The sequence below is a fragment of the Mytilus edulis genome, chromosome 1 (assembly GCF_963676685.1).
Source record: "Mytilus edulis chromosome 1, xbMytEdul2.2, whole genome shotgun sequence".
Taxonomy (NCBI): domain Eukaryota; kingdom Metazoa; phylum Mollusca; class Bivalvia; order Mytilida; family Mytilidae; genus Mytilus; species Mytilus edulis.
The window spans coordinates 56345197-56364354 of NC_092344.1; the positions used below are offsets into that span (position 1 = coordinate 56345197).

The 19158-nt window shown below is 31.4% G+C and overlaps 1 protein-coding gene across 1 annotated transcript in view; it reads left to right on the forward strand.

The window, feature by feature from the left end:
- Positions 1-6118: 6118 nt before the first annotated feature.
- LOC139485220 (uncharacterized) overlaps positions 6119-19158 on the forward strand; it is a 59038-nt gene continuing 45998 nt past the window's right edge. The window contains exons 1-2 of the mRNA XM_071269506.1: positions 6119-6196; positions 17587-17871. Of these exons, the coding sequence (XP_071125607.1) occupies positions 17634-17871 (238 nt within the window). The 5' untranslated portion in view covers positions 6119-6196; positions 17587-17633. The remainder of the gene's footprint in view (positions 6197-17586; positions 17872-19158) is intronic.

Here is a 19158-nt window from a genome sequence, read left to right on the forward strand (position 1 = left end):
AACACAAAACTAAAACTTAAAAAGTTATATACCCATGTAAATGTAAAAAGAAAATTTGATGTTAGCAAACAACAAATTACAAAACTCAAAAATCCAGTAAGAGTTTCATCTGGATATAAAATAACAGGTTTCTGCTTTCATAAAACCTTATAACTGACGATACAAACACAATATCAGTCAATGATGAATGGCAACACATACATAAAATCTACACTGAAACCAATTAAAAGGTACTATGATTCAAAAGACAAGTACACAAAGAATGGATAACATCTGAAACTAGGAAATTGATAGACGAAAAGAAAGAGGTGAACAACAAAATATGTCAAACATGTTCTGAGATTGAAGAAAAGCTTAGAACAAAATATACAGAATGCAACTTGAAGGTAAAGATAGCAACACGTAAGCTCAAGAAGGAATTGATGGAAGATCTAGCAAGGGATCAGAAAGTGTAGCTTTAAATCAGAGAATAGGACAGATTTACCAAGTAACTAAGTGGTAAACAAGGTACAATAAGCATCACAATTGAAGACAAAAACAACAATATACTAACAATAGAACGAGAACAGTATCTACAATGGAAGGCACATTTTCAAGAAGTTTTTAAGGATTATATACCCTTGTGATGATTCAATGCTAAACCATGATTTGGAAATTTTATAGAAAATCCAAAGCCTTTCCCCTTGTACTCTAATATGTGACTCAGCACGAGGTGGTTTTTTTAATTAAAAGGTTGTTTAGGTCTTTTTGCAAAAAATTAACGCTAGCACATCATAGAAAAACAAGTGAGTAATCTATGTTTAAAATTTTCAAACAAAAATCTCTGTATTAAAGTCTGTGGATTTTCTTCAAAAATCCCCTTTTCTATCAAATGCAATTAAACAATAAATAATAATGCTTTGCACGAAGTTCCCCCTTGTTATATGTACAAAATGGTCCATCTCTATTATTTATTATCTTTGATACTATATTGCAGTTTGAAAATTTCGTAATTCAAATGGCTACAGAATGGGCCATAAACCTTAACTGAAAAGATCCGGATTAACCAGCAATTATTCCCGAAGCACCCATGGACCTAGAAATAGATACAGATCCACCTTCAAAACAAAAAATACAGAAAGTCATTAAAAGCTTGAAAAACAAAGAGGCACATATAATAACACAGACCAATCACTTGCAGAACATTTTAAGATAGACCCAGTGCTAGCAGCAGATTAAAAAAACAGTATTGAAAAAAACATGAGAAAAAGATGTTATTCCTAACAGTTAGTCTAGAGGCAACATCATAACAATACCCAAACCTGGAGACTTAACGGAGAGGAATCACTTTAATTTCCATTCGAAGTAAGGTCTTTAGCATTTCTAATATCAAGAAACTGCGATAAGAACAAGCTGGTGTCAGAAAAGGTAGAGGTTGCATAGACCACAAATTTGTCCTACGAAACATCTTAAAACAGTGCCGTGAATGGCAGAGAAAATTGCTTGTGAATTTTGTAGATTTCGAAAAAGCCTTTGATAGCTTACACAGGGAAAGTCTACGGGAAGTTTTGAAAATCTATGGAATCTGAGGACAAAAAAATCCAAGATAGTGCAACTCATCAAACACTTTTATACAAACTTCTCGTATACCATCAACTCTGAAGCTGACACTAGTTTCCTTGTAAAATCAGGAGTAAGATAATGATATGTATGTCATCTTGCTTTTTATAATTACCAATTGGGTTATGAGAACTACCTTAGCAGAAAGTAACACCGGACTGAGATGAACACTATGTACCACGCTTGTTATACAGACCATGCTGATGATTAAGCACTTTTATCACAAATTGAAGACCATATGCAGGAAAAGACCAGAAAGCTAGAAGAAAATACTAAAATGATTGGACCTAAGATCAATGCCAAGAAGACAAAGTTAATTTACCTGACTGTCTGTCATATTTGTAGAAGGGACGCAACTGGATACAGTAGACTCATTTAATTACATTACATAGTAATTTGTATAGCAACAGAAAGTGCTAGATCAGCATCCATTAGATAGGCAACATCTGGAAAACAACAGTCTTTTCAAAGAAGACTTTATAACAGCTGTTAACTATATGTGTATTCTCCTATTTGGCTCAGAGTGATGGAGAATGACTGAGAAAGATATCGACGAACGCTCCAATTTCTATAACACCTCTCCAAGGAAGATAATGAAATATTTTGGCCAGATAACATCTCCAACAAAGACCTACATGAGATCACAAACACCAATGATATGGAGACGTTGTTGATATAAAAGAGATAGATGCTTGGTTATGTTCTATGCAAACCATCTGAAGATAGTTATAGACACCAGTAAAAGAAAAGAGGAAAACAACGTGGAGGCGTACAATAGAAAATGATATAAAGGAAAGAGAATATACCTGGGGCACAGTGAAAAAAAAGGGAACAACATTTCCATTTCCATTCTCAATTTGATAGAAGAGTAAATAAAGAATAGAGAATAGAGGATAATGTGCAAAATAAATTAATAATAGAGAAAAATGGAATATAAAGTTTATAGCACAAAAAGGGACCCCCTCATCCAGACCTTCCTACAATTGCAGGTTGAAAAAAAAGTATGGTACTTTTTGCTATACAGTTTGTTGGCATGTTTTCATGTAGTCAAGAAGTATACTAGTAATACAAAAGACAGCCATTTGCAGACATTGGGTATTTATACAAAGAAGAAGATGTGGTATGATTGCCAATTATACCCCAACTATCCAACAGAAACCATGAGTGGATGTAAGCAATTATGGCTAACATCCCTTCTTACATATAAACATATATAGACGATCCGATTTTTCTAGTCACGTCTTACTGGAAGTCTTCCCAATCTGTAAAACTAAACTCACGCAGATCCAAGTACTAGACAAATCGGACTCTTTACATAAAAAAGATTACCGGTATGGAGACAAGTCGGACAGTCTAGATATTAAAGACAACTCGGACAGTTCTTTGGACAAAAATGGGACTTTTGATAGTCATAATTCAGTCCATTCGGCCTTCAACAATGAGAAAAACAAAAGACATGATAAAATAATGATCAATTATAACGTCAAAACAGATAACTGATTTATGCTAAACCAATGATAAAATTAAATATTGCAGTCAGCAAACAGTAATTTATATATTCTTGAAATATGCCAGGCATATAAAGAATGTTATGACACTTTTTGGAATTCGGGTCCTCAATGCTCTTCAACTTTAAACTTGTTTGGCTTTTAAACTATTTTGATATGAGTGTCACTGATGAGTCTTATGTAGACGAAACGCGCGTCTGGTGTATTAAAAATATACGACTGGTACCTTTGATAACTAATAACCTTTATTCAGAGACAGGGGTGTAACAGCTATACAAAGTATTAAAATCAGTTCAAAATGGTTTGATTCGTCGAAATGACATGTAGCACAAATCAACTAACAAAAAGACAAAAGAAACAATGCACCAATCTTAAACACTGGTATTTATGTAATGCTAAAGTTGAAAGCTCAATTCAATTATAGATTAGATAATACTTGGTCATGTTTTATGACGAAGCCGAGGGCTTAAATCTTCATAAAGCATGACTAAGTATTGTCTGACTAATTTAGAGCATAGTCACACTTTCGAGTGACCTTACAAAATTAGCACATACTTACAACTTCTCGTCCAATCAAATTGCTGGAATTTGCCTTCTAATTTTCATAGTACATACTTTTCCCGTGTACTAAGTAACTACGAATGAATGACCACAAGGGTAAGATTTCATTGTATCGTAATCAAGATATTAGAACAACAATTGCTACTGGCTATTTTGAAAAAATTCTGTGTTCCAAATTTTACTAAATAGTTTGTAATTAGTTTTCAAACAGATTTTTATCATCCTACCAATCGTCTTTTGATCCAATTTTTTTTTTTTACAATTAAAAGTTTCTTTCATTAAAATAAAGAGTAACACTTATGGTTCTTTATACCTTGATTAAAATACAACTCCATCTAAAATCTGTAATCCTTTATCTTCCATGCAATTACTTTGTACACAAAACGAGTCAACCATGAATCTTTTGAAGGGAAATTATTAATAATAATGGGTACATACCAGGGCAGATCCAGCCTTTTTTAAAAGGTGTTTCCACCAAAGATTAAAAAAATGTATGGGAGGGGGATCCAACTGTTTGTACTCATTCAAAAGCATTTTCAATATAGTTTTAGTTGTTACATGAATTTAAAAAATGTTTTCAAGAAGTTAAAGCTTTCAGTTGCAATTTAAGAATTGTCTGCTCTTAATCAATTTATTTTGTCATCTTACCATGTAAATAAGTACATGTATAGTAAAACACCGCTTTATATCAATAAACATACTTACACCAGCAGCTACCTAGCTTCTTTTCATTCTAAAGTCAAGGGTCTTTTGAAATCCCATTTTTACAATGAGATTAGTGAGTAGATTTACAAAACTACGTTAATGAGCTACATCTAGTCAGCCAAAAACATGTCGATTACACTAATTACAGGATTACTCAAGTTGTAAATATGTGCTAAATTGGATATTGTATAGAAAGGTATATAATATGAAACTAAGAGCTCGGGGGCAAGCCCCTCGCTCTAAGTTTCATATTATATACCTTTCTATGCAATAACCGACACTTATCCTTTCCCATTGTAATATTCAAACCTAAATAATAGTTCACTTTTTATCATGAATTAAATGTATAACATAGGTAATGATCAATTCAATGGACGGAATAAAGTAGCACTGACATAGTTTGTTAGTACAAAAAGGGTAAATTGGTATTCTTCTTCTTCAGGTAAAATTTAATACTTTTATATCTTAAGATTTTTTTTATTATAAAAGCACACAATGTTACATAAATAACTTTTTGATTTTTTTTTTTTTTATAATTATAAAACTCACTGTACTTTTTATTGATAAGAGATAAACATTGTAACAAAATTTACTTTTTCTTATATCTTTTAATTAATACAAATTTAGTGTCCTAAAACAGAGTATGCTTGTTGAATTATAAAACTCACTGTATAAATATTTGAATTCAGACCATTCAACATTAAACATGTTAAATGCTTACTTTTTATTGATAAATTTACATGCATTGTGATCTCCGAAAAAATCATTTGCTTTATATATCAGCAATCTGGCATTGTTTTCTTGAAAGAAAAAAAAGAATTTACTCAAATTTCAGGTATATACATTAAATAGCTATATCCTAACCCCCATTTCATTTTTCTATATATGTGTACCATTAGAAAATGTATGAAAATTTGCAAAATTCAAAATGTTTTTGTTTTAATCTTTTCTCTTTTCTCTTTAATCAGTAGGCTTTTATCCCAAGGAAAATGCCTCAGGGGATTGTACACTTCGTTATTGCAGTAATTAAGAGTTTCATCACTTTCATAATTAACCTACAATGAAAAGTCATCCATTTATAGCATTTCATAGTGCATGGAATGCCATATTCTATGAAGATTGGACGGTTAAAACTGACTTTTCATTAGACAAAAAGGGGTGAGTACTCGGGTGAGTATGTTGTAACTAACAAATATACTATGACTATACTACCATACTTAAATTTCAATGGAATAGGTGTAAATACGTCTTAAACAGCACGAGAAAGTCAAAATATAAGTATCGACATGACAGGCTAAACAAATGTTCATAACTGTATAGCAATGCATGTTCACATTATTTAGTTGTGCTTTGATTTTATTATTAAAAACTAAATCAATAAAAAGAAGTACAACACATGCGTCTTATATAGCATAGAATCCGGTCAATTGTGTTTTTTATTCATCTGAAACTACTAGATATTTTTTGAAGAGATAAACATTGTAAACAAAATTACTTTTTCTTATATCTTTTAATTAATACAAATTTAGTGCCCTGACACAGAGTATACTTGTTTAATTATGCTATTCTATGTTATTTTATCTTCTTTTGTTGTTGCTTTAAACAATGACAAGATATATGATTTCGTAAACAAGTTTTCTGATGATCCCGGTGTCATTATATATCTATATTGTGTTGAATCATTTCAAGGACGTGATTTCTATTTTAATAAGTCAACTGTATTGTCCAATCATATCTTCCTATAATGTATACATGCCTTAGCTCGTGAAAAATATCCTTACTAACTTTGGAAAGCATCTAAGCTCTCACTTAGGAGATAACAGGTTTGTTGATTAGATATACTTAATATACATGATATAGTACTATGGTTACCTACTTCTAGATTTTATAAATTAGACGAATCGATCAGATGCTTTTAAAACATAGTCTAAAAATAGTCTGACATATATTTTTAAATGATTTTACTAGCTTCCTGAATGAACTTAAATCTGAATAGCATAATCAAGGTCAAGGAACGGTAGATGAGTTATGTCGGAGATTTGTGAAGAAATTTGAATACAACATTGGCAACATAAATAAACTATAACTTAAATTCGGAAATTGCATTTATTATTCCATAGATTCTGAAATATTATTGAATGCATTCTTTCAAATGAACGTAAATTTGTAAAGAAAGAACACATATTTGTCAAAAAAACGAACTTACATTTGTCTTTAAAACCGTCAAATCATCAATTACATTTATATTGATCTAAGATTATTATCTTTATTTATGTAACAAATTCAGAATTGCTTAATGTGAAAACTCTTTTGATAAAATTTCATGATAAATATACTCGTTTGACAAGCTCGTTTCAGTAGCATTTATTGATAGTCTAATTTCTCTTTGTCATTAACGAAATAATAAGTCCAGAATATTGTTTTATTTTCTATTTTTGGTGTTTTATAAATTATTATTCAGGGGTTCGGTTAACATGGTTAACATGGCTAAAGTGTAAACAACACACGATTTTGTTAATTTTAAGATTTAACAACGGACAAGAACTCAAAGGAAAAAATTATAATCTACACAACTTTCTGTGAAAGACAATATTTAATTAATTATAACCAACAAATTTACTTTATCACATCACTATGCATTTATTTCAAAACAAAATTAAATTCAAGGTCACTTTTGTTTCCTTGTTTATCTGCACAGACGTATTTAATATACGTTAATAATCCTTACACAAAAAAGTCACGTGGCCGTTAAACATATATAGTACCGGCCAAATAACTCGTAACTTGAGTAGTCTACTTTGTAGATTGTTCAAATGTTTTAATCAATAACCATAACTCATATGTGAACTTAGATATCCGGTGCTTGGTGGTAAGCGGTTTTTGATAAAACAATTGAGTGGTTAATTTTTATTGATACAGTTTTAATTTAAATGCAATCATAATGGATAAATAAGACCAGGATAAACAGGTTTGTTAATCAGTACTGGCAAAATATTTTATTCTAATCATAATCATTCAGTTCATCTTCATTCGAAATGAAAGTAGCCTATTGCTCGGATTTTGTTTGTAAAGTAGAGACAAATCCACTCACTCATCCATCCTTTTCGAGTCTGTCAACATATAAGACCTCAACCAGTTCTCGCCACATTTGCCTGTGTTTTGCATTCTTCTCAATCTTCTTCCATGTTTTCCCAGGGTATTTCATCTCAGTTTCTACCGTTCTACGTCAGGTCTCGTTTAGTCTCCCTCCCTTTCGTTTACCATCAGATGTCCATCACAAAGCAATCTTGGGGATATTCTCATTTCCTTTCCTCAATACATGACCAATCCAACGCATCTTTTCCTTTTAATATCCGTCTCAGTACAACACTAAATGGTTTTGTGGTACAGGTTTGTGTTACTTAACATGCTTCCAAGATATGCAAAGTCCTGATTCTCTTCTGTGATGTTATTTTCCAAGTCATCATCATCTTCCAATGATGGCCAGGAGTCGTAGACGACTGTAAATATTGACCAGGCGTATGCTGGTTGTATTGTGTTACTGTTGATATTAATGAGCTTGGTCTTCTTCTTATTTAACATGTTTATGTCTGGTCTATACTTTGAGCTGTTTCATTCAGTCTGGTGGTTAATTTTTGCAAGTTAGAGACAAAATAATTCCTCATAAATTCTCGTAGACAAGATCACTTATCATTGAAATAACTTTCTCTGAATATAAACAAATATATTGACTTTTCGTTTGTAGTGTATTAATATACGTTTTTTGATTGAGTTAAGCCTGCCAATTGATATTTTATTGTGTGTTTTTCTATGTTGTGATGTTATGCTATTGTTTCGGAAAAAGGGAGAAGGTTTGGATCCATTAAAACGTTTAATCCCGCTGCAAATGTTTGCACCTGTCCTAAGTCAGGAATCTGATGTACAGTAGTTGTCGTTTGTTTATGTAATTTATACGTGTTTCTCGTTTCTGTTTTATTTTATTTTATATAGATTAGACCGTTGTTTTTCCCGTTTGAATGGTTTTACACTAGTAATTTTGGGCCCTTTATATCTTGTTGTTCAGTGTGAGCCACGGCTCCGTGTTGAAGGCCGTACATTGACCTATAATGGTTTACTTTTTTTAAATTGTTATTTGGATGGAGAGTTGTCTCATTGGCACTCACACCACATCTTTCTATATCTATATAACATGGAAGCAAAATAAAAGGTTAATAAATTTCCTTGTTTTCGTTATACATAATATATAAACAGCTACAGACAACTACCTTGTGTTGTCTAATGGTTAAATGAAAAGACCAGGTTAGCATTGAAATGTTAATTTACAATCTTTAAGACGGCTTATCTTAAATGAAGGGTAGCTTTAAGAGAAATCAAACATCACCGAGGAATAGCCATAACTGCTTTTGAGATTGCCTTTGTATACATGTGCATGGTAAACATTGTAGCATTGGTTCTATACTTGTTTACAAAATGTATCAAAGTTTTATGTTGACTTGATTGTATGTTATATTTCAATGAACCTTTTGAAGCTTTTCTTACGGAAGCCGATAAGGGCCATTAAAAAAAAAAATTTTATGTCGTAATTTCGACATAACATGTCGTTATTACGACATCGCTATGTCGTAATTTCGACATAACATGTCGTTATAACGACATCGCTATGTCGTAATTTCGACATATCATGTCGTAATAACGACATCACTATGTCGTAATTTCGACATATCATGTCGTAATAACGACATCACTCTGTCGTAATAACAACATATCTATGTCGTAATAACAACATCGCTATTTATGAAAGAATATGTATTATGATTGGAAAGAGACTAAATGACACAGAAATTAACAACTATAGGTCATCATAATGCCCAATAATTAGAAAAGCCCCGCATAGTCAGCTATGAAAGAGGGAGGAAAGATACCAGAGGGAGAGTCCCCGAAATGCTGTGTGGCAGACATTGTTATTATTTAATTATTAGCTCCCTTGGTAAAACTCCAAATTTCATATTTAAAGTATTTTATTGTTAAATAATATACATAACGCTTAATTCGTATATATTTGTTAGTTGCATAGATTTTGCTATTTGAATTCATTGGTTAAAGATTTCTATTTATATTGTAAAGTTTGATATTTGCATCGTCGCAAAATCTTTGGTTACCTTCTTTGGATACCTTCAGTGAGAAACTTATATATTTTATAGATTCCATCTGAAGTTAATAAAAATAAGAATTAGAAAAAGAATATTCTGGTCCAAATAATAAAGATAAAAAAAAAAAATTCTAGTCCAAAGTCAAATCTCTGGAATTGTTAGGTAAAGGGTTTCACAGCCGGACAAGGTTGTTTTAAACTTCTATTAAATGGAAGAATATTTTGTGGATTGATATAAGGGACTACATTTGCCAGTCAAGCATCCCATCTCACTGTAAATAAGCGCAAACTACATGGCTTCTTTTAATAAGGGTGAATTGAAGTATTGATTGCTCTATTTCTACTTTCAAACGTTGGGCACGATGTTCCTACACCACGTTACACTGAAAATGCGGTGTCGAAGATGTTTTTTGACTTTTTTGAATTTTTGCAAGTTTAATTCGGTGTTTTATATTGTTGGTTGATTCTGGTTTTGTTCGTTTTGTGATGTCATTTTATCAAAAATTACCTAGAGTTGCGGAAATCGATTTAATAATGTTTACCCTTTAAGTTATTTCAACTAAAAATGCAGTACTGTCGCAAGTAATGTAGGAGGAAAGATGTGACGGAAGTATATGTATACGGTTTTCCATATTTTTTTTTATCATAGGATGTTTAACTTCCAAGGTGCATATCATCCACTGTGATATCATCTGTCATTGTAAACTTCCTATATTTTAATTCAACCCCAATACAAATATATCTGACACTCTGCAAGTAAATCGAACATGTTTACCCTTGGTTATTTTTTAATAGAATTGCATTTTCCCTGGCACATATGTTGTCGAAATACACCCCTTCAATTACTTGAACCTTAGCTTTAGAAATATTTCCCAAGTCATCTGCAGATATATACATTTTGAAATATAGTAATCTACTCCTAGATCATCCGCGAAAACGGCAAATATAATCCTGGGTTTTTATTTATTCGATGAAACGGGTTTCGTCGCTGTTTGGGATTCGTTTTTCAATATTACCTCCATTTCATGCACAAGTTTATATTGACGAAATGCTCCGGCTTCACTAGTACAAGAATTACTTTCATCACGACATTTATAACATCGATAGCAGGACAAATCGCGAAGTAAAACATTCCGTGAACTGGTATTAAGTCTTTTAATATTGGTGATTGCACCTTTAAGTTATTTCGGAGTACTTCCGTTACATAAATTTCAATTCGCATTTTACATTTAGAGGACTGTCTTGGTGTCTCCAATGTGTCTTTGCAAAAGTTGGACGAAGTTCATGTAATGGGATTTTTTCCCCATTTCTAAATTCTTTTAAATAGCTCGTTAAAAGCTATATACGATTAATAAAAATTGCAAAATTTAACCTGTGTCGAACCTATGTTCCCGGGCGGAGTCTATAGCAACATGAGCTATTCTTTTTTTGTCGGCAGCAATCATTAACCTCTTTTTCCAAATTTCATAACACGATTTGTTTTAATTATCATGAACATTTAATTATACTTTAGCACATGTATCGTCGGAAAATAGCGTCTTTAGGATTTTAGATGTTTTTAGACGTTTGGACAAATTGGCTACCGTTTTGTAATGTATGGAAGCATTTTATTCCTTTAAGACCCAAATATGTAGTTAATAAGAAAAGAATCTTGGCATTTTTTACTCTTCGTGTATCTAACTTCTGTTTTGATCAATTATAAAAAATACTCGTTACCTGCATTGAAAAATGAAATATCAACTTGAACAAAATGACTACCGTTTGAAAAACGACTGTGTAGAGAAGATTTTATTGAATCCGCAATATTTGAACTCACATGAGGAAAATATTTGTACTATGGTCACGTGGATATTATTATAATTGTCTTACTCTTTTTATTCATTTTCTGCTATATCTACTTTCAGTCGTTGAGTTAACGAAAAACGTCGGACAGTTTTCTTATTCCAGCTTAATGTGAAGCCACCGAGTCAAATGAAATTTGGTAAAATAACGGATTTTACGCCACAAAGAATCGACACATGTCGTTGTTCCTGCCAAGAATCAATAAGATCAGAGAAAAAGAAATAGGATCACTATACATAAGAGTTAAAACAGTTTTTCATAAATGTAACGTTGGACATCCGTTTTTTCACATAGCTTTCTTATTTTAATCCTCAAATATACTAGATATTACTTAGGATATGATGAAGAGCTGTAAAAACATAATTTAAAACATATATTGAATTTGTTTTAATATTGGTTCGTGTTTTCTAACATTTTTATTTAGTTTTGCGGACGAAATTGTGAAGATTCTGTTTTAAATCTTAGGGGTTGTAGGAACATCATGGCCAACGTTACGTTTGAAAGTAGAAATAGAGCAATCAATACTTTCATTTACCCTTTTTACAAGAAGCTATATAGTTTGCGCTTGTATATAGGGAGATAGATGGGATGGCTTGGTAGGACAACATGAGTTCTAATTTCACATATGAAATGATAGCCTTCATATCTAGCTTCTTTTTTTTTTTATCATTAAGCCTTCACATCTAGCTGCACAGCTCTTATCTATATGTTTCAATCGATGCAAGGGTTTATAAAATATATAAGTTCCTCACTGAAGGTATCCAAAGAAGGTAACCAAAGATTTTGCGACGATGCAAATATCAAACTTTACAATATAAATAGAAATCTTTAACCAATGAATTCAAATAGCAAAATCTATGCAACTAACAAATATATACGAATTAAGCGTTATGTATATCATTTAACAATAAAATACTTTAAATATGAAATTTGGAGTTTTACCAAGGGAGCTAATAATTAAATAATAACAATGTCTGCCACACAGCATTTCGGGGACTCTCCCTCTGGTATCTTTCCTCCCTCTTTCATAGCTGACTATGCGGGGCTTTTCTAATTATTGGGGGCATAATGATGACCTATAGTTGTTAATTTCTGTGTCATTTAGTCTCTTTCCAATCATAATACATATTCTTTCATAAATAGCGATGTCGTTATTACGACATAGATATGTCGTTTAAACGACATAGTGATGTCGTTATAACGACATGATATATGTCGAAATTACGACATAGTGATGTCGTTATTACGTCATGATATGTCGAAATTACGACATAGCGATGTCGTTATAACGACATGTTATGTCGAAATTACGACATAGCGATGTCGTAATAACGACATGTTAAGTCGAAATTACGACATGCTATGTCGTAATTACGACATAAAATATTTTTTTTGAATGGCCCTTATCGGCTTCCGTATTTTCTTTATCTACTGTAGTTTTTAAAAAATAGGCAAGAAAAAAAGGCAAATCTCATTATTTAGAAGAAAATCACGCCTATACGGAGTCGATTTATAATTATAGTCATGTTGACTTACTTGTAGATTACAATTAATGGGAAAAGTTTAGATATTTCTTGTTAGTATATAAAAGTTTGTGCAATTACGTCAATACTGATAAAACCATGTCGACCATATTGTCTTATTTCAAACTTATCTTGCTTTTTTTTTTATATTATTGCTCGATATCTCTTATGATTTGTGCAAAAATTGAAAAATGAGTAAAAAGGGGTCTATTGACGATTTCATCCTCTGAGCTCATTTGTAGGTCTTATTATTTTGTGTATTCTTATCTAATGTATAAAGAAAATGCACTGAGAGTCCAGATCTACCAACTTCTTGTATGCACAATGCTTATCAGCTGTCGCTTTAAGGAAGTTTTGTATTTAAAAGAGGTTGTTTTTGGTTTATTTTCATGTTTTTGTCTATTAACTCCAGAACGATATTAAAGATAACCCCTAACGTTTAAGTGAATTCAGGCAAATGGAACGGTTAAAAAGTTCTTGATGCAGGTAAATCCTGAAAAGTGCTTCAGAAGCAAGGACCTCAGTTTATTTAAACATATTTATTTAGTTTTTAAGATATCAATTTATAGTGGATTGGGAAACAAGTTATTGCAACTTATATTAATCCCTTTCCACTTTGTGGGTGCGAGGACATTACAGTGTTGATTTAATTTATTAACAATACTAGACAGAAGTTTCATGATGACAAAAACCCTTGGATGACCCCTTCATGAGTCATTGCCAGTAAATGATGAGTTTTGACTTACTTACGTGTTTTGTCTATATTATCTGAAACTTGCAATAGAATGTTAAAAACTGTAAATAGCAAATATAATAAGAATCTAAGATCTACAAAAACGCATACAAAACCAAAACATTCAGATGACCTATTTAAGGAGTTATAGTCTTATTCAACGATTTTTGAACTTAATTAATGTCATTTTATACTTTTTAAAGATATTCTTCTCTAACTTTTTTTTTTTATCTTATTTCAACTAAACTTTCGTTTTATGACCCTTATGATATCTAGTCTGAAATTTGTATTCTTACTGGTCAGGGAACAAACATGGTTGCCATTGCTAAAAATAAAAATGTAACATGAATTGATTGCTTAACATCTTGAAAACTAAAAAAAAAAAAAAAAAAAACAATAGGTAGAGAAAATCTAAAGCGGACAAAACAATATTGAAAAAGTCCAACTTTACCTACTTCCTGTTTTTAACAAAAATATCAGAACAATCATTTTGGCCTAAACAATCATTAACTTGATTAGAGAAGCAGAAACTAATTAGGCAAAAAACGATCAACAATATAGGATCCACATCGATGCCAATATGAACGAAACTATAAGATGACTCAATAAATCGTAATATGGGACAATTTGTTCTTTTTTTTCACCCTGAAAGTGTTTAAAGATAGATTTAGCTGTGAAAATGGGAAAAATATAAGAGCTCAAAAATATTAATTTGATAGTAGACTTTAAGGTAATTCTTTTACAATTATTTGTGTTTTTATATCCAGATACTATAAGCAATAGGACTAGTTTATTTGATGTATGGAAAGATTGTAAGGTGTTACAGTACATGTCCAACTGGCAGGTGTCATCTGACCTTGGCCTCATTTTCACGGTTCAGTGATTATAGGCAAGTTTTAGTGTTTTGGTCTGGGTTTTTTTAAAACTGTGTGCAATAGGTCTACTATATTTGGTTTATGGAATGACTATAAAGTTTACATGTCCAACTGGCAGGTGTCATCTGACCTTGATCTCATTTTCATGGTTCAGTGGTCGAAGTTAAGTTTTTGAGTTTTAGTCTTTTCTAATGCTACTAGTATATGCAATAGGTCAACTATATTTGGTGTATGGAAATATTTTATGATGTACATTTCACGCTCACATGTTTTATTTGTTCTTGACCTCATTTTCACGGTTCACTGCTCAGTGTTAAGTTTTTGTGGTTTTTTTTATTTGTTGTAAGGATTGTTAGCTGTACATGTCTGACTGGCATGGTTCATCTGACCTTTACATTATTTTCATTGTTCATTGGTCAAGGTTTAGTTTTCTTGGTCAAGTCTGTGTCTTAAAAATTGTAAACAATAGGTCATCTATATTGAATTTATTGAATGATTCAAAGGTGTATATGTATTTCTCGTTTGATTGAAAAGACCTTGACCTAATTTTCTTGGATCATGTTAAGTTTATGTGATAGTTTTAGTTAAGTTTTATATATAGGACTATCAACATAATAGAATAAAGAAGGCGACATATTTCAACGTGTGCACTATTGTTTTATAAAGATTAGACCGTTGGTTTTCCTGTTTGAATGATTTTACACTAGTAATATTTTCGAGTGAGCCAATACTCCGTGTTGAATACCGTACTTTTAAAAATAAAAGAGAAAAATACATCTCTCGATTGTAGTTCAAATTGATAATGTTACCGACCAAAGTTTTACACAAATGATCATCTGTGCGTTGGTCTTAATTACGTTTTTAACATTAAAGTTCATCGAGTGCCTTGGTGAAATCATTTCAAAATATGTGACAGAATATTTTTTAAATAATGTATTAGAAGCATTTTTTCGTTTCAGAACTAGATTTATCTAAATCACAAAATCTAGTTAGTCATCATATTACTATATTATATGTATCTAAACAGTAGGGGAAAATTTGTTTAAGAAATCATTTATCATGCAATTGTTAAAACACATTATTTTACGATAAGTTCCTTTAATTTATTATTAAAAAGAGTTTAAAAAAAGCCTGATTTGCTCACTTTGTAAAAATATGCCATCTTGATATCCATTGAGTGCCAATAGGACAACCCTCCACCAGGTCACAATTTGTAAAAGTAAACCATAATAGATCAATGTACAATCTATAATAAGTATGAAACCATTCAAACGGGAAAACCATAAATTGAGCTAATAATTTTATATTTATTTATCGGTGGAGCTCGAATAAAACATTTTGTACGCCATGCAAAATGAACACAGATAATTACCAAAAACGCGTAAAAATGTGCACAATCTGGCAATTGCTATTATGCCAGGGGATAGAAAAACTTAATTGTTTCAATTTTTTTAAATCGTTTTGTGAACAGTCACCCCGAGGGTATCACAAGCCCAGTAGTCAGCACTGTTTGTGCTGACATGAATTGTCATTGATATGGTTATATTTATAAATTTACTGTTTACAAATTTTTGAATTTTTTGAAATACTAAGGCTTTTCTACCTCAGGCATAGATTTCCTTACCTATATTTGGCAAAACTTTAAGAAATTTTGGTCCTCAATGCTCTTCAACATCGTACTTTATTTGGCCTTTTAACTTTTTTGGATGCGAGCGTCACTGATAAGTCTTTTGCAGACGAAACGCGCGTCTGGCGTATATACTAAATTTAGTCCTGGTATCTTTGCTGAGTTTATTTACAACCACTGGGTAGATGCCACTGCTGGTGGAGATTTATTTCCGCGAGGGTATCACAAGCCCAGTAGCCAGCACTTTTTGTGCTAACATGAATTGTAATTGAAATGGTTATATTTATAAATTTACTGTTTACACATTTTTGAATTTTTTGAAATACTAAGGCTTTTCTAACTCAGGCATAGATTTCCTTACCTATATTTGGTAAAACTTTAAGAAATTTTGGTCCTCAATGTTCTTCAACATCGTACTTTATTTGGTCTTTTAACTTTTTTGAATTCGAGCGTCACTGGTGAGTCTTTTGCAGACGAAACGCGCATCTGGCGTATATACATAATTTAGTCCTGGTATCTTTGATGAGTTTATTTTCAAATAAAATTTTCTCATAAGACGCGTCACAATTGTTTGTGTATATTGGCTTCATATTTTAATTTTCACCATTTACAAGGAAATTGAATCTATAAAAGCAAGAGAAAATAATCTGAAACAAGATGAAAAAACAACAACCTCGGAACTAGATATGAATAAAGTAAATATAATAGTAATGCTATTAAGTTTGTATGGAATGCTAGTTAAAAAAATCATGATGACCAAGTTGACTCAAATTCTCTTATTTTGATTAATAACTAGCTACTTAAACGTATATCACACTTACAAAAAGTCTGAAATGACCGTTCAAAACACTCCATTGACTCGATGATATGTATAAGTATTTCGTGTGTATTTTAGTCTAGATGCCATCAAACAAACCATCGAGGAGATCTCCGAGGACTGTCGACAGTCATATAATTTGATATAAACATAAATTAAAATATTAATAGATTGTGAACACGTACAACATAATTTTTATAGGTCTGTTTAATTTCATTTTGTAGGTTAAACAGAGATCTTATTCATCGTTTTTACCTGTATGAGAATGATATTTTGTAGATCGAACTAGTCCACAAAATGGGTAACCCTCGTTTCACATTCAATGTTTACATTCTTTTCTTTTAGCTGAACACGTTTAGATCATGCGTTTCACATCTAATGGTTAGATGTAAACTAGAAGGTCAAATAAATACGGAATCAGTGTAGTCGAATTATTCACTTGCACATGAATAATTCATCAGCGGTATTTGTAAGTTTATTTTGACAAAATTGAACAAAACAGACAGATAAATGCTAACTATTATTTCGGTTTTTAATTATTTTTACGATGGAACTATAACTAGAATAAAGTAATACAATAGGATCTAGTTTTGTTTATTTTAAAATGATGATACTTATTTCTTCATATATTTCTTTGTTCTTTTCAGAAATTCCAAATATATTTTACAGTATATCGAGAGAACGATTTCAAAAGATGGCTTTGTCTAAAGCAACTACATTGCCACCTATACCAGAAGAAGAGACAAATTTCCTCAGATTCGCTAATCTTCTTATTCGTATTTCACCAAAAGCTGTTCGGGTTCTATTTGATAAGTATTTTCAACCTTGCGGATTGCATGTAGTGTTGACTCAGTCAAAAAGAAAGCTGGAAGGTTTAAACAGAAAAAAAATTCTTAATAAGTCACAGATGGATTTACTTTATCCTTTAAAAGGTATGAAATTGTTAACATACATTTTATACGTTAACGTTATCATTGGGTTTAATTTTATTTAAAAAGGTTTCAACTATGACGGGATATGTACTGCTGATTCAAATTTTTATTTTTTAGAATATCATTTCGTATCAACACAGTGTTTTCGCCACTGGAATGTTGCTTCATAGAAATGGAGAATTCACAATTAGGAAGCTGAAACAATATCTTTTGTCGTAAAGTTTTGTTCTCTACCGACTCTCATTATTAATGTCAAGATTTAAGTGAAGCTATAACGTAGACTTAATTGTACATGTTGTATTCTTTATTCAAAGTGCGATGAGACAGATAAGTTCAACAGTCAGTAACTTTAAATTAGACAGTAAGAGGACATCATCTATAAGGTGGGGAAAAGGTTAAAGGCTAGTTGTTATAAAACTGAATTTTCAACTTGATAAGGAAAAATGAACTTGTAAATAGTATTAAGTTTAACCCTTCTGGATTGTGTACTATTAAATTTTAGGGGTTCAGTTGTAATTAACGTTATACTAGAAATATTTGCTTTGTGAATGGAAATCACATCAAACGTTTTTTCTTTCTATCAATAAGTCACTACCGCTGAATATAAGTCCCCGTTAGTACCATTTTCATATCATTAATTTGGAACTACAACTTGAACATTGAGCAGGAAAACTATATCAAACATTTTTGTAAAAAAAACAACCCAAACTTTTGATAAATCCTCATAGTTGTTACATCCCTGTATCCGAAGCATGTGACAGTTATCCATAACCCTGATATAATTTTCATTGCTCATTGGTAAATGTGTACATTCATGAGTAACATACTAAAAGCAAAATATTTTATACATAAAATTATTATGAGAAAAACATGTTCACGGATAAGATTTATTTATCTTTGGTCTAGATGCTCTAGTAAAAGAGAGACAAAAGATACAAAAAAAAGGAATATCCAACTCCTGATACGACGACTATATAAAAAGGTAGGCACTTAAAGTTAACCATCGAGGGACGTTAACTACCGAGGGTAGTAATGAATATTCATCTTTACCGGATGATTGACAGCGATGTAAATAAAAACATGAGAGTGATTACCGTGTGTCAACGTCATATCAAATTAATTCAATTTAATTGTTAGAAATACTGTTTTCTTCTGAAAATTAAAAAGTAAATAAAATTGAATGGAATGGAATGGAATTGAGCTATGTACAATACAGTAAATGATAGCAATTATAATTAGACGGTAGACAAGCATATTTTGTCTATTGATTCTTTTTTGCATGCCTAT